The sequence below is a fragment of the Protobothrops mucrosquamatus genome, unplaced genomic scaffold (assembly GCF_001527695.2).
Source record: "Protobothrops mucrosquamatus isolate PMUCROS unplaced genomic scaffold, P.Mucros_1.0 scaffold180, whole genome shotgun sequence".
NCBI classification, from domain to species: domain Eukaryota; kingdom Metazoa; phylum Chordata; class Lepidosauria; order Squamata; family Viperidae; genus Protobothrops; species Protobothrops mucrosquamatus.
The window spans coordinates 400,854-416,665 of NW_015386539.1; the positions used below are offsets into that span (position 1 = coordinate 400,854).

The 15,812-nt window shown below is 48.1% G+C and overlaps 2 protein-coding genes across 2 annotated transcripts in view; one reads left to right on the forward strand and one right to left on the reverse strand.

Annotated features, from left to right (window-relative positions):
• Positions 1-1,533: 1,533 nt before the first annotated feature.
• Positions 1,534-12,056, forward strand: RILPL1 (Rab interacting lysosomal protein like 1). Its single transcript, XM_015813665.1, has 8 exons — positions 1,534-1,800; positions 4,577-4,727; positions 5,235-5,353; positions 5,717-5,935; positions 7,379-7,557; positions 8,199-8,291; positions 10,213-10,300; positions 12,031-12,056. Exons 1-8 carry the CDS (start codon positions 1,564-1,566, stop codon positions 12,034-12,036), a joined length of 1,092 nt encoding a protein of 363 aa, XP_015669151.1. The 5' UTR covers positions 1,534-1,563; the 3' UTR covers positions 12,037-12,056.
• Positions 12,057-13,279: 1,223 nt separating this feature from the next.
• The window catches only part of SNRNP35 (small nuclear ribonucleoprotein U11/U12 subunit 35), a 2,643-nt gene continuing 110 nt past the window's right edge, over positions 13,280-15,812 (reverse strand). Inside the window, exon 2 of the mRNA XM_015813666.1 lies at positions 13,280-14,992. Coding sequence (XP_015669152.1) covers positions 14,211-14,990 — 780 coding nt within the window. The 5' untranslated portion in view covers positions 14,991-14,992 and the 3' untranslated portion in view covers positions 13,280-14,210. The remainder of the gene's footprint in view (positions 14,993-15,812) is intronic.

Below are 15,812 nucleotides of genomic sequence, written 5' to 3' on the forward strand. Positions count from 1 at the left end.
GTTGATTGGAAGAGGCGAGGCGGGCAGGGATGGGAGGGTGGAGGAGAGGTAAGGACGGTGGCCGCGCGAGGCCAAATCGGGAGTGGGAGGAAACGAACGCCTGCGACGGCGGCTGAGGAGGGACATTTACCACGCGTTTGAGAAAGGAAGGGAGGATCTGAGAAACAGCCACTGAATTTGGAAGGGGGTGGGGCTATTCTGGCGGGGGGGGGGCGACCAAATGGGGTTTTGCCCTGTCTGGAAGACGAAGAGGAGGCATCTGCGGGTTATAAGGCAGCCTTTTCAACAAGCAGGCGCTTCAGAGAGAGGATGGACTACAAATCCCATCATCCCCGCCACTCCATCAGGCCACGGCTCTGCGGAGTCTCCCCATAACCAATCCACATGCCGGGGCTCTCTGGGAGTCTGTTGTACTCCAAACCCCATCGTCCTGGGCCCAGGGGGGTAATCTGGATGATGGGAGTTGGAGTCCAATGTGCTCTGAAGACCGGCATTGTGTTTATTTATTTATTAGGTTGATCTTCCCTGGGAAAACCAAAAATAAAAATAAAAAATAGCCTAATGGTAGAGGTGGAATAATGGAGAAGGGCGTCGTGGGATCTACAGGTAGTCCTCCTTTAGTGACTGCCTTATTTAGAGACCAAAACAAAGCTGAAGGAAGATGGTCAGCATTTCATTGGCCAGATGCAAAACGTAACAAACACCAAAAGCCTCCAGTATATTACAGCTAGTCCTCGAATTATGGCTACAACCGAATCCAAAAATGATGTTGCTAAGTGCAACGTGTGTTAAGCGAGTTCAGCCTCGTTTTTACGACTTTCCTTGCCCACGGTTGTTAAGTGAATCACTGCGGCTGATAAGTTAGTAACCCGGTGGTTAAGTCAATCTGGCTTCCCCCATTGACTTCGCTTGTCGGAAGGTCGCCAAAGGGGGAGGATCATGTGACCCTGGGACATTGCGACCGTCATAAATGTGAGTCAGTTGGCAAGCATCGGAATATAAATCACGTGACCACGGGGATGCTGCAACGGTCCTAAGTGTGAAAAATGATCTCCAGTCACTTTTTAAGCTGCCGTTGTAACTTCGAACGCTCCCTAAACGAACCGTTGTAAGTCGAGGACTCCCTTTCGCCTCCTCCAAAAGTCAAGCGGAGGGGCCCTTCCTACGACCCAGCTTCGGGGGCTCTCTGCCTTCGCCGCCGGGAGCCATCCTGGCCGTGGGAACGCTCAGTCCCGCGTCTTGCCCGGAGCATCCTTCCTTGCCTCCGCCCGGCTGCGCTGCGCTCCGCCTCCGTTGGCCGGGATGCCCAGCCCAGCGCTCCAAGCGGAGGAGGAGGAGGCCGGCTCAGACGGGAGGAGGGGTCTGGGGAAGCCGGGGTCGAGCCGCCCGTCTCCGGACCGCGGCCTCCGGGCGCCGGGTTGCCTCCCTTGCGTTGCGTTGCGTTGCATCGGCTTGCACCGGGCGTCTATGAAGGAGCCCCGGCCGGGCTGCTGGCCGAGCGGCTCGATGGAGGGCGGCGCGGGGGGCTCGGCGCTGGAGAAGAGCGCGGCCGACCTGACCGTGATGGACGTCTACGACATCGCCTCGCTGGTGGGCCAGGAGTTCGAGCGGCTGATCGACCAGCACGGCTGCGAGGCCATCGGGCGGCTGATGCCCAGGGTGGTGCGCGTGCTGGAGATCCTGGAGGTGCTGGTCAGCCGCGACCACATCAGCCCCGAGGTGGAGGAGCTGCGCCTGGAGCTGGACCGCCTCCGCTTGGAGCGCGTCGACCGGCTGGAGAAGGAGAGGAAGCACCAGAAGGTCAGCCGGGGCCCCGGGGGATGGGGGGGAAGGGGAGGGAAAAGAGAGAGGGAGGGGAGGAAGAGAGGAAGAGGCAGAAGGGGAAAGGAGAGGGGAGAAAGAAGGATGGGGAAACAAAGAAAGAGAGGGGAAAGGGGGATGGAAGGAAAAGAGGGAGAGAAAGGAAGAGGAGAGGAAAAAGTAGAAGAAGGAGGGAGGGAGGGAAGGAGGAGAAAAGGATGGAAGGAAAAGGTGGAGGGGAAGAAGAGGGGAGGAATGGAGAAAGGGTGGGAAGGAGGAAGGAGAGGAAGAGTACAGAAAAGATGGAAGGAAGGGGAAAGGGAATGGAAAGAAGAGAGAAAGGAAAAGGGGAGGGGGAGGAAGGAAGAAGAGGAATAAAAAAAGAGAAGGGAGAAAAGAAAGAAAGGTTGCCTCCCAATGCATATGTAGCTAAGGCCTCTCCCTGCAGAGGCAGAGGGATGACAAACAACAGCTGCATCTGCAGAATGACACCATTTGGGCCCAGTTAGATCCTTTCCATCCTGAACTGGGTTCCACTGAGTTTCCATGTCAGACATAGCTGTGATTTGTCAGCTAAGCCACCCCTGTACCCAGCATTGTCAGAACAGGGGCTCCCTGCTGCCACCTCCCAGGGGTCCTGAAAGGGTGGGGATGCTGCTTTATGTCCTTGGAAACCATTTCCAAGATCCTGGTGTCCCGTGTGGTCCAGCCATCCTTGAACGAAGAGACCAAGAAACAAGATTTGGCTAGATAAATAAAAATCAGAAGGAGCTTAGCAGCACTTTTTCCAACTGGAACATTTTAATAAAAGGTAGACGCTTTGATGAGCTGCAAACTAAACCCTAAATTATAAATAAAATGCATTAATCAAGATGCCGATAAGAGGGTTTTAGTGTCACAATCACACGGGAGGTAACAAGGCTCTAATTGCCAGAGTGAAAATGGCTACAGAGGATCCACAAACATCTCTGGAGTAGAAGAGAAGTTGCTGATGCTTAAAAAAAATTAAAAATTAAAAAAAGAGCGTGCGAAATTCAGATGACGCTCAAATTCGGTTTGGCTAAGAGCTGCTCTCCAAACCACATAAATAAATATCAGGGCTAAACAAAGATTTAGAGGCATTTAACCAGCATTCCAACATTCCTATAGCACAGCCCTTCTGATGCTTGAAATTCTATTGTTAAATGTGCCAGAGCTGGTCTTACAAACTTGACAGGTTTCTAGTTTGTACTTAAGTTGAGTTACATCTTAAGGGGACCCCCAAACCAGATGGCAAAGATAAGAAACAATTGAAGGGGCCAGAAATGAGAAGGATTGAAAAAGAGCAGAAAGGGTGGGTTATTTTGGTAGCCGGAAGAGTCACACCGAGATCTGACATCAACTTCTAATTCGGGGGGGAGGGGGGGGAATCAACAGCTCCAGAAGAGATCACAGGCTTTTGAATCACTTCTCTTATTCTCTGCCTGGGATACATTTATTGTATAACAAATCTTGGACTGTTCTTCCTGTTTGCAAGTAATAAAATGTATTCCTTTAAATTTCCAGGCTCCTAGAAGTCAGGATTTGGGCAGAATTCCAGGGTCAGCTTCTGAATTTTAATGGGTCCTGTGTTTGCAACCCTTGCAAATTTAACAGAACAGAATAACAGAGTTGGAAGGGACCTTGGAGGTCTTCTAGTCCAATCCCCTACTCAAGCAGGAGACCCTATACCGTTTCAGGCAAATGGCTGTCCAATCTTGTCTTCTTAATTTGGAGATCTTCTTTTTATTAACTGAGTGACACGCAAACCGGCTTTGTCTGGAGCTGTTGTTGTGTGGGAGCTGAGAAAGGGATCGCTGGAGGGGTGATGGTGGTTCCGTTAGCGAGGAATATGTGGATTGCAGGAACGGAGCCAATGCAATCAGGAGAGTAATCGAAGGAGGCATGAGCTCTGCCTGGATTCGAAATGTGCCAGGCTTCCCAGCCTGCATGTCACTTCCAGGCTGGGTGTGGGGGAGGAGGAGGAGGACAGAAGGAGGAGGGGGAGGAAGAGAAGGTGGAAGGGAGGAGGGAAGAGAAGGAAGGAAGGAAGGAGGAGGAGGAGGAGTCTGGTGGAGAGAGAGAGAGGCACCCCCCCCTCTTTCACGTGGACTTCTTCCTTGCCAAGGAAGTGGAAAAATAGATTCCGTAGCAATCCTGCACATGCGGCAAGGACATCAACTCAGGAAGTTAAGAAGGGGAGGGAAAAATTGTTGTGGGAAGGTTGCTCACAGGGGTTTCCCCCCCCCTCCAAATCAGAGGAAATAGGGAGGAGGAAAATGACAGCAATGCATGGAGATAATTCTCAATCAAAACAGGCACCCAAATTCCCACTGCTGCTAAGCAAGGCAGTTGTTACGGGAGACTTAGCAGCCCTAGAAATCAAAATCTAGATTTCTTCATTTCAGAGATTTTTCTCGGTCGTTTTTTTTTAAAGAAACACAAGAACATCTGAGCATCCCATACAACCTATGAGGTCACATTGGGGTGACGTCCCCCTCCTAAGGAGGAACGTGATTCACCTCATTTGTATAAGGGCTTCATCGGATCTGGTTGGGGGTCCCTGGCCCAGGTCTGAAAGTGGGGCTCAGTGGTCTTCTCCTCCAACCTTCGGTGGTCTTCTCCTCCGACCTTTGGCTGGGGCAGAGACCACCGCCATGGGGGGGGCAGAGACCACCGCCATTGGGGGGGGCCAAGACCTTGAAAAGGCTGGTCCTCACTTGCCGAGGCTGATAGGCTGGGATTGCTGATCCTGCAGGAGCTGGAACTGGTGGAGGATGTTTGGCGAGGAGAAGCCCAGGACCTCCTCACCCAGATTGCCCAGCTTCAGGAGGACAACAAGCAGCTGATGACGAACCTCGCCAACAGGGACGTGAACTTCTCGGAGGAAGAATTCCAGAAACACGAAGGCAAGTGTGGAGGAAAGCGGAGAGAGGTTCCTGAGAATGCCTTGAGTGCTTTGGACCAAAAAACGGTCAAAATGACTTTGCAGAATTCAGGGGTGGCCAGAGGCAAGAGGGCGGGCTTCATTTCAGGTGACGGTGCCCTCCCCGTTGGGCTTCGATAGGTGGTCCTCGGCTTACGGCCAGTTGCCTAGCAACTGTTCAAAGTCATGACTTTGAACAGTCCTTGGGTTTTAATGTTTGGGTTTAATTTATTTATGTTTTAATTGTATAGGGATGGACCCATTTTGATGACTGTAAGCGGCCCAGATGGGCAGCCAATAAATTTTATAAATAAATAAATGACGCCTCCCCCTTCCCCCCCCCCATGAAGTTCAGACAGCTGGCCCGGCCCTCTGATGTCCTGGGACTACATTTTACAAGGGCTCTGTTGCTTAAGGAGGGTCAGTGACTGAAGGCGATTCATTTATTATTATCATCTGTTGTTTTTTTAAACAACAACAACAACATCAGGGATGTCAGAAAGAGAAAGGCAAGTGATGAAAAAGCTGAAGGAAGTGGTCGACAAGCAACGGGATGAAATCCGAGCGAAGGACAGAGAGCTGGGACTTAAAAATGAAGACGTAGAAGCAGTGAGTATTTCCCCCCCCCCCTCAAGGAATTGCCAAATGCTTTCTTTTTTTTTTTCTTTTCTTTGAAAGCAGAGATCGGATTCCTGGACTTGTGGGCTTCCTGATTAGACATGGAATCCGTCTTTATTTTACAAAGCATCTTCTTAATGGAAAATGCATTAGCTAATTAATACCCGTAGATTTCTTAAGTCTCATCTGCAGTGGGGAATCCATCTTGCCCCTAACCTTTCCCCATAATTACTTCAACAGTCGGTTCTCTCTCCAAATAAAAAAAGAGACATCTGGGGACTTGGAAGTGACGGGGCCTTTTCGGTGGTGTCCCTCCACTTCCCCTTCGTTTTCCCTTTTTCTTCTTCTCGGTAGCTCCAGCAGCAGCAAAACAGGTTGATGAAGATAAACCATGATCTGCGCCACCGGATTACCGTCGTGGAAGCTCAGGGGAAGGCATTGATTGAGCAGAAAGTGGAGCTGGAAGCTTATTTGCAAACCAAAGAGCACGAGATGACGGCCTTGAGAGCGGAGCTGGGAAAACTGAGGGAGAAACTGCAAGGGGAACCGAGTCACAATGGAGAAGAAGCACAGGTAGGTGGGGAATGTGGGTAGCTTTTTTTAAAAAAAATTGCTTGGGGAGTTTGGTTCTGAGTTCATAAAGTGAAGTCGCCTTAAATCTTGCCTGTTTTGAGATGAGAGGACTTCAATTCCCAGAATTCCCTAGCCAGCGTTCTTAAACTTGCCCGGGTTGAGAAATTGACTTAAAGCATTAGTTAAACTAACTCACCGAGGACTAGGGGCCTGGTTTTAAAAACAAGCAGAGGCAAAACAAGACTTTGTAGGTATCCCGGGGCCTAAAATATTGGATCCGGTGAAAACAGAAAAATGCTTTGTGCAGACTTGAGGCTGATTCATTCTTGCCAGCGGTCAAGATGTGCGTTTGTGGAGATTGCTGGAGGTGCCAAGTACGTTGAGTCCTAGTGTGTTTTTCCGACGGCCACACAAATTCACAACTGCTTCTTTTATTTCGTTATCTGGAAAAGGCTCCCATTCTTGGGGTTTAATGAGATCACTCGCTCTGCCAAGAAGGCACAATTGTTCCTTTTGTTGATTGCGGAGTTGGTGTTATGATGATGAGGCTGTCCCAAACCACCAAATATATATATCTATAGAAGAAACGCAGATCTCTAAAAAATATATACAAACAACTGGATTTGTCATCTCAAAGGATTAATTGCTGTGCTTTTGACTTAGGGGACAGGGTTTAGCAAAACAAAGGGAGATGCATTTCAAAGGGAGATGTGGAAATATCTATTTCTGTTCTTCCATTTTTCCATTTCTTTGCTTTTTTTCCTCTGGCAAAATCCAGAACGGATCCTTCTTAAATTGGAATAAGAATAGTCTTATTTCTTCCAGTCAACTCCAGTCAGCTGTTCATAGTCTCAGCAAATGACAGCCTCTGGCTGATTTTGTTTGGGCCCCACGGATTTAAAACAAAGACAGGCCTGATTGGCGTTTGGATAAGAGACCACCCAGAGATGTCGCATGCTGTCGATTCAATTAGGAGATTGGGCAAAGTATTTCTGGGAGAGACTCCACGGCCGCAATCACCAAATAACCACGCTCATTCACCAGTAATTAACAAATTCAATTGCAGGTAGTCCTCATTTAGCAACCACAATTGGGACCAGCCACTTAGTCGTTAAGTGAAGTGGCTGCTAAGTGAAACCCTGACTGTGCTTCTGATCTTCCTTCAACTTTCCTTCGCTTTGCTGAACTGCAAAGGCTGTCAGTGCAAAGATGGGTCTGAAAGTTACTTTTTCATCAATGTGGGTCCCTGTAAAGGGTCGCCAAACGAGGCAGCTGTCCTTGTTCATCCGTTCGCCATGGGCGGACTGCTTGATTATTATTAACCCTGTGCATTTATAATTTTGCAGTTTGGAATTGAGCTGGGCCACAGAAAACTTTATCCTTCTTCTGACCAAGGACCTCTAAACTAGCCTTAATTTACACAAACCCTCTTTGGCCTTGCAGCCGGAAGAAGCCAACAACTCCGAGGAAGTCCTCTCGGATGCGGAGAAGACCGCCTTGGATCTGAAGGACCCCAGTCGGCCCAGATTCACTCTCCAAGAGCTGCGGGACGTTTTGCACGAGAGGAACGAGCTGAAGTCAAAAGTTTTCCTCCTTCAAGAGGAGCTTCTGTATTACAAGAGGTGCCCTGGGGGGTTTCTTCCTTTCCCAGCCCTATCCTGGAACGACGCAAGCTTGTTCTTGATAAGATTGGGGGTGTGTGTGTCTGGTTGTCAACCTGACCTACATTTTGGGGGGGGGGTTTCCAGTGGAAACTTGCTCAAATTGGAAGAGCTGAAATTAAAAGAGGGATGATACTCTGGAACAGGGTGTCTCAACCGTGGCAACTTTAAGATGGGTGGACTTCAAATCTCAGAATTCACTAGCCAGCAAGGGGGATTCTGGGAGACAAAGTCCACCCTTCTCAAGCATGCTGGCTGGGGAATTCTGGGAGACAAAGCCCACCCGTCTGAAAGCTGCCAAGTTTGAGGAACACTCATTTAGATTTAGACTCCAGATTTGCTTTTAAATGAACTGGAACCAAGGTTAGATTAACCAGTCAAGAGAAAAGTTGTCCGCGGTGAATTAGGAAAACAGGCAAGAATTAACCCTGGACAATTCATGTTCTTTTTATTCCTGTCCTCCTTCCAAAATCTCCATTCTCCATTTCTTTCCGGATGAGATTTCGAAGGCCGCCCAGCTCCAAGTGTGGGACTCTGGGCAGCAGACAGGGTAAATATTCCTAATATTGTGTTGTGGTTTTTTTTTCCTCCTGCTTTTAAAGCGATGAATTGGATGAAGAAACACGATCTACTCAGTCCCCAGCCATCCTTCATTCCAAACCGTTGACTCAGCAAGAATCCGGCATCAAACGGCTGTAAGTAGAATTTGTGGGTTTTTTTCTGGGCTGGGCTTTTTAAATTGAGGCAGACAAGTCGTTATGTTCAAAAGGCCCTGATGATGCTTCAAAAACAAGCACCTGGCTCAACCTGTCTTTTTGGGATGTATTTCCATATTGTTGCCAATTTTTCCGTCTTTCTCAAAGAAGACAAAGATTTGGGTTTGTTTTTTTTAAAAAAAATTGATTTCTTGAAACCTGCGGTGGTTTTGGCTCACTCCTGGTTAAGATCGCAGCGATTATACCCAATATCCACATCCAGGTATCCCGCCTTTCAGCCACTTCCCCACTCCCCCCAGGATATTAAAATTTCAACCTGCTTGGATAAACACAGGTCCATCATCATCTGACAAAAAAATAAAATAAAGATAAATAAAACCTAAAAAGAATTTTAAAAGAATGAAAAAGAAAGCCAAAAAAACCTCCAATAAACTCAAAAGAGCGGACTCGATGGACCGCGAGGTCTTTTTCTGCTATCGTTTTGTTTCTAAAATAATTGATCGTGCAGGAAATAAAGCAGTCACCTCCGAACAAATTGGATGGAGAATGCTCAAAATGCAGCTAGATCTTCCCTTGCAGATAATGCTTCCATCGTAAATTGGAAATAAAAAGCTTCATATCCTGCCAACAACGGCTGGAGGAGAGAAGATTTATTTGGGTTTTCTTTTAAATGCTGCTGTCCGCCCAGCTTCTCTGCTTCTACTGACTTCATTGCAAAACAGGATTGTCCCTTTGGCTTTCAAAGCCAGAAAGGGTGAGAAATAACTTGGGGCTTGTATGCGACGCTACCAGCCCAGTGGCGTCATGGCAGCCTGCTGGGCGAGCACAACACGAGCAGCTGTGTGTGTGTGTTGTTTTCCCAGCTCTAAGAATAGCCGCTGAGCTGGGAAAGATTTCAAAGCCGCCTTTTGTGCCGGGAGTTGAAAACAAAGAAAACATGCTGATTTCAGCTTTGTCCTTAGCCGAGACCCACAACTGGGTCTGCAGACTGCAGAGACGGCCGGCTGGCTAACTTTGAGGGCTATTTTTTTAAAAAAATATTTTGTTCCTTTCTGCAACGGCATGACAGGTAGTCCTCGGCTTACGGCCACAATCCAGCCCAACATTGGTTAAAATGAAATTTGGCCCCTTTTTACCACCTTCCTTGCCAAAGTCGTTAAGCGAGTCCGAGTTGTGAAGTTAGTCATCCAGTTGTTGTGTGAATCTGGCTTCCCCATGGACTTTGCTTGTCAGAAGGTCGCAAAGGGGAGGGGGTGTCACGTGACCCCCCCCAGGGACACCGCCACCGTCCTAAGTATGAACCAGTTGCCAAGCCATCGTGAAGTTTTGATCACATGACCGTTGGGGACGCTGCAGTGGTTTTAGGTGTGAAAAACGGCCGTAAGTCCCTTTTTTCCAGTGCTGTTGTAACTTCGGTCACTAAACGAACTGTGGTAAATTGGGGACTCCCTGTTGTTTTTCTCTACCACGGAGCAAACACTGCCTGGATCCCAGGAAAGGTCTTAACAGGGATGTGGACTCTTTCTGGGCCAACAAGCCACGATGGGTGAATGTGGTTTCTCTCATTCCAACCTCGGTAACTTGAAGAGGGGTGGAGTGCAACTTTGCTGTGCTGGCTGGGGAATTCTGGGAGTTGCACTCCACCCCTCTTCAAGTTACCGAGGTAGAGAAATCCCTATACTGTAATTCACTGGGCTTGCAAGCTAAGCCATTAAACCTGGTTTCTATTGTTTTGCGCAACCGAGGCAAAACTTAGCTAACTGCGGCCCCTCTTTGTAAGAACCCAATTCCTCTCTCTCTCCCTCTCTCTCGGCTGCCTCTTTTGCTGTTTTTGAACATCGTAACATTCCTTTCTTTCTCCAGCACTCTGATCTCCTCTGTCTGTTCCTTTCCTAACCAGGATCTTTACCGCTGTTATGCCCATGGTTGCTGCCGGATTGATCCCGGACGATCCCACATTGCAGCCAATCAGAAGACTTATGTCTCTTGTAGGGACTCTGGATTTTGAATTTTGTTTTGTTTTGATCCCTTTTCCCGCATTCGATGGAGTTCGTATGGCCTCTCTTTTTTTTTTTTTTTTTGCATGACCTGCTGCTGGCTCAACCCCCCCTCCCTCTAACTACCATTGGCTGATTGTGGGATCGTAAACCTCTGACCCCCAAACAAGAAAAACGGGGGGGGGGGGAGAACGACGTGGCCCCTGCTGCAATGTTTTCAATTGCACTTTTGTCTCGATTGCAACAACTTATGAGCTTGGGACAATAAAATGCGAGTTTTTGACCCGTCCTTCTGTCCCCTTGGCTCTCCATAAATTGCCCTGGCCCTTCAGGCTACCTTCTACTGGCCTTACGACCATTAGTGACCGTTCAGATACAGCGGTGCTGGAAAAAAGTTGATTTACAACTGATCCTCACACTTAGGACCAACGCAGCCTCCCTGCAGTCATGTGATTGCAACTGGCACGTATTTACGACCGTCCCAGGGATCACGTGCTTTGTCATTTGTGACCTTCCCAGCTTCCCGCAAGCAAAATCCATGGCGAAGCCGGCAAGGAAGGTCACAAACCGTGATCGTCTGACTTGATTAACAACCAACGCCAAAAGCTCATAAAATTGGGGGCAGGTCACCTTTCTTAGTGACCGCATCGGTTAGGGATGAATTCTCTGGTCCCAATTCGTAATTCGAGGACTATTCTGGGTCGGCTTTTCCAGCCCTGTTGATATTATCTGATTCTGCTTGTCAATGAAAAGGGGTGTTTTTTTTCTCAGCAGTTTGAATGTTTCTTTAAACCTTCCTCAATTTTTAAAACGCCTTTAAACCTTCTGTGACCTCACGGGATATTCGGCCAATGACTGGGAGCCCTTCCATGTGTTCCTCGTTTAGACCAGCTCTTCTAATATACCAGCATATTAATTCTTCCTGTGGATTAATGCCGCTTTTCAATCCCGCCTACTTACAGACTGTGGCTCTTAGTTTTAATCGCGTGCCTGAATTAGCAGCAGGCAGGATGCCTTGTGCGGTACTAAACAACAGCGTCGGCCTCGGCTTTCATCTGATGAGTTGGGATGGTATCATCCTTCCAAGCAGCACCATTAAGCAAGCAGCAGTCAAGTCAAAGCTTTGGCTGCGTTGGGAGGATTTTTAAGGGTTTTAGACCACGTTGTCATTAATTGTAGGGTAATGCCATTTCGATAATAACATTGGAAAAACAGAACTCACTTTCTCTGTCTCTCTATCGTCTGGAGAAAAACTTCCATTTATTAGGACATTTAAGAGAATAAACATTAGTCTATGCTTTCTTCTCTCTCGTCCAGTTTTTCTCAACCAGACATTTGTAGGATTTTAAGATGGGTGGAATTTAGCTCCCAGAATTCCCCCGTTTTAGGAAAGCATTCTTAAGATGTCTGGACTTCAACTCCAGAATTCCCTAGTCAGGTCTGGGAGTTGAAGCCCACCCATCTTAAGGTTGCCATACCAGCTAGGGAATTCTGGGAGTTGAAGTCCACCCATCTTAAGGTTGCCATGCTGCCAGTCACTAAATGAACGGTTGCAATGCAAGGCCCACCTGTTCAAGAGTTTTCTACCAGGTCTGTAGCCTCCCCATCCACCCCGTTAAAATAAAGTCAGGTTAAAGAGCTTGCTGTAACCCCACCACCTCATAAACCGTCCCAGGATATCTCCAGTTTTTAACCCACATTTTTTTCTTGTTTTGGGCCAGATTTAGCTTCTTCTCCCGCGACAAGAGACGCCTGCAAGCCACCCAGAGAAACACCTCCTTCCACGGCTCTTTCGGCGAGTGGGCGGACCGGAACAAAGACGACGTCTACACCGAACAAGGTTTAGAAGCTCTGCAGCACCTGTGACCCGAACCCAGAACGTTCATTTGCACCGATGCGCCAAACGCAGAAACACAGAAGCCCTCGTGTGGCAAATGGCGCCCATCCACCCATCCGACTTCCAGTTCTTGCGCTGTTGTCAGCACAGGGTGAGGGAAAGGTGCATTAAATCAGAATCTGTGCGCCAGGTTCTTCCTGCAAGCAACAGAATCCCAGTCTGGATTTGGGAAGCAAATTGCGGTGATCCTGCCAGCCCGGCACCGCAAATCGGCCATCGTTTTGACTTCTGCTGACTTGTGAGTGAACATCACATCACCAATGCTTCCTTTTGTCTATCCCTCTCTCCCAAAAAAAGGAAATAAAAGGGATCTGGTCCATTCCTGAACAAATGCACTGCTTAAGGACCGACGACCATTGTTCCAGGCGCACCTTATTCAAAGGGATTTTTTTTAAAAAAAATTATTATTTTGTTCCGCTCTTCCTCTCTGCTTCCTCCTGCTAAACTTTCTGCTTCACAGCTCCAGCAGTTTTTTTTTCCTCTCCTTTTGCAGAAGTCTTCTGGAACTGTATCCAAGGCAAAAAGTTCTGGAGAGAGGCGACTTTTTAAACACAGATTCGGGAGGAGATATATTTTGAGTGGCTTATTTATAGTGCCTCCAACGTGATGTCCAGGGAAACGATGCCTCGTGTTTTGCTTTGAATTCTCTTGACACGGTGACGGCAACCAAACGGCTGAAATCTATGCTAATCCTTTTTTTTTTTTTTAGTTATGATTGTCGCCAACCTTGTAGCAACAAATGCTTCCCCCCCCCCTTTCTGTGTGAAGGCAATTGCTTCAATTCAACACGCCAACTTCAGTTTTGACAGTTCTGGAAACAGACCCACCGGCCGCTTCTGAACAGATGTCCCTTCTCTCTCTGGATGAGATCAAAGCTGCCTTGAAAATGTTTAATCGGCCTGAATTTGGTGCATGGTGGACGATCGCTCAGCGCTGTAATTAGAAATATGAACATTGAGGAGCAATAGGAAATAACGAAAGGGGGTTTGTTCCCCAAACCTCAGAGGGAAAAAAAAGTGGTGTTTTTTCAGACTTGGCAACTTTAAAAGGTGTGGATTTCAGCTTCCAGAATTCCCCAGCCAGCAGGAAATGCTCAGGACAGTTCTAATCAGATCCAAACAGCCCCTTTTGAATTTGAGATGCTCTGCACACAAGTTAACCCTTTACTGATTATCCCTACCCTCTGTATTCTCTTAACACAATTGCCTGGGAAGGGATGTCCAACTTTGGTAACTTTTAAGATCTGTGGACTTCAACTCCCAGAATTCCCCAGCCAGGAATTATGGGAGTTGAAGACCACAAGTCTTCAAATGACCAAGTCTAGAGTAAGAGCAATCATACCACCACAGGATATGCAAAGAGATTCTTAATTTTTATTCAAGATTCAGGGTGTTAGATAGTTAAAGGCAATAAACAAGGATTGGCTGGGACTAGTAGAGAGAACAATATCGAACTGTAGAACTCTTTTTAATATGCTAAATAAACTATTTCTGAATTAACAAGAGGCCTCCGGGTGATTTCACTGACTCGTAAACAGCGTTTGGTTGAAGTCCCTCAAATTCCATATATACAATTCAACCCTACCTCATTTTTTAGGGTGATAGCTACCCTTCTGCCTTGACGGAGGTGTCTACTGGCGGAATTAAGGCCTTACATTAACCCAGATCTTTTCAAGAATTAAAGGGTGTGGAACGGGGGTGGGAGTCCTAAACCAGCTCTCTCCTTTTTGGCACTTCAAATATATCAGGAGATAATGTCATTGTTGGGAATTTGGGATCCATCGTCCAGCAGATCCTGGAATAAGACATGGACACAACTGTCAAGGGATGGGAACCCTTGGTACAATTTTCACTCTTCTCCAGCTGGGAAGATGCTGCTCCCACCCACAATGTCTGTGCTGATCCAGACAGCCATCCGGCTTGTCTCGGAAGTCAGATCTACACTTCTGAGGATCTCCTTCAATCGAGCAGCCTTTGAAGGAAATGGTCCCATCAGTGGCAGCCTTCACCCCTTGCTCTCCTTGGCCTCGCGATTCCGGTCTTTCCTCTCTCGCTCCCTCCCCTCTGGGGCTCTGCCTCGGTCTTCCCTCCCTCGATGTTCCAGGTCTCTTTCGCTCTTGCCGTATCCCCACGATCTTTCCCGTTCAGCTCGCCGGGACTCTCGGCTCCTTTCGTAATCTCGTTCTCCAGTCTTCCAGTCCCTCGGCCCTCCCCGGGACCAAGGCCGCTCTCTCTTTCCCGCAGATCCTTCACTACTATAAAAATCATTTTTCATGGCAGGCAAGTTGATGGGCTTCCTGAAGGGTCTGTCTCGGCCTCCGAACCGCAGCTGACCCGACTCCTTTTTGCCGCCAAACCCGCCTCCCAGCCGGCGAGGGATCCAACCTTTGAGACTCCTTTCCAGCTCAAAGTCGACAAAGATTTCCCGCTGGTCAATGATCAGCTTGTTGGCATCGCGGTGGGCTTTCAGGAGCGCCCGTTCCTCTTTATACTCAATGAAAGCGTAGCCTTTGGAAAAACCAGAAACCAGGTCCCGAACCAGACGGATTTTACGAATCTCTCCGTACCGGGAGAAGACCTCTCTTAACTTCTCTTCCGTGGTTTGTAGGTTGAGCCGGGCAACGAAGAGGGTTAGGTGGGGGTCTCCGGAAACATCTTTGTTGGGGACGTAGCGGGACGACATGGCTCTCCAGACCGCCCGGTCGTGAGGCTCTTCGTCGGTGCCATCGATGCTTCCGGCTTTCAGTGGGTCGTACTCTTTAGCGATGGGCACCCACTCGTTCATAGCTGGAGGGAAATTGTTCAGCTCATGGCATATCATATGGACTAGCAATGATAGATGAACATCTCACCTAGATTACTAAACACAATAAAATACCAGTGATCCTCAACTTACGACAATTGAGCCCAAAATTTATGTTGCTAAGTGAGACATTGGTTCAGTGAATTTTGCCCCATTTGTGCCCTATAGCCACAGGGTGACCACCATTGACCATGATGGTGAGTGGCTTCCTTCTCTTCAGCCAGGTGGGCAGAGTAGCAGCAATGGATGGGTCCATCCTGAAGCCGCCTTCCTCTGCTTGCTTCCTATTTACTCTGTACATGCTCAGAAGGGTCTTTGGTGCTCTCTGAGCTGGGTTGTTTTCTTGCTTATCCAACTAAGGAAAATCATCAAGGCTAGAAAGGGAGAGTGTTGGTGGGAGCGTTGTTTTCTTGGCTGTGGTCTCTTGATTGGGCTGTTTGTGTTGTTAGTTTCTTGATTAGGTAGAGTTTACTGCTTTGTATATAAACAGGTAGCAAAACCCACTCCCTCCGAGCACTGATGATGTTACCTAGATGGGTAATGAAACGTCTGCATGAAAACCACCAAGCTCAGAGAGCACTATGGACCTGACAGTCCTCCTCCTTGCGCACCCCATCCCCTTCTACCGTAGCACTGATGATATTACCTAGTCTGCTAATGAAACGTCTGCAAGAAAACAACCCAGTTCAGAGACCACCAAGGACCCCATAGTCATTCTCCCCCCTCCTCCTCCCAACTCCTTCCTCTACCACTGATGATGTTATCTAGTTGGGTAATGAAACAATAACCCAGCTCAGAGATCAC

Bases quoted from the DNA above. Each gene is read 5' to 3' on its own strand.
- RILPL1 (XM_015813665.1), top strand. From the start codon at position 1,564: ATGGACGTCTACGACATCGCCTCGCTGGTGGGCCAGGAGTTCGAGCGG. The intron at 4,728-5,234 runs GCAAGTGTGGAG...CAACAACATCAG, and splicing joins AGAATTCCAGAAACACGAAG to GGATGTCAGAAAGAGAAAGG. The intron at 8,292-10,212 runs GTAAGTAGAATT...TTTCCTAACCAG, and splicing joins GAATCCGGCATCAAACGGCT to GATCTTTACCGCTGTTATGC.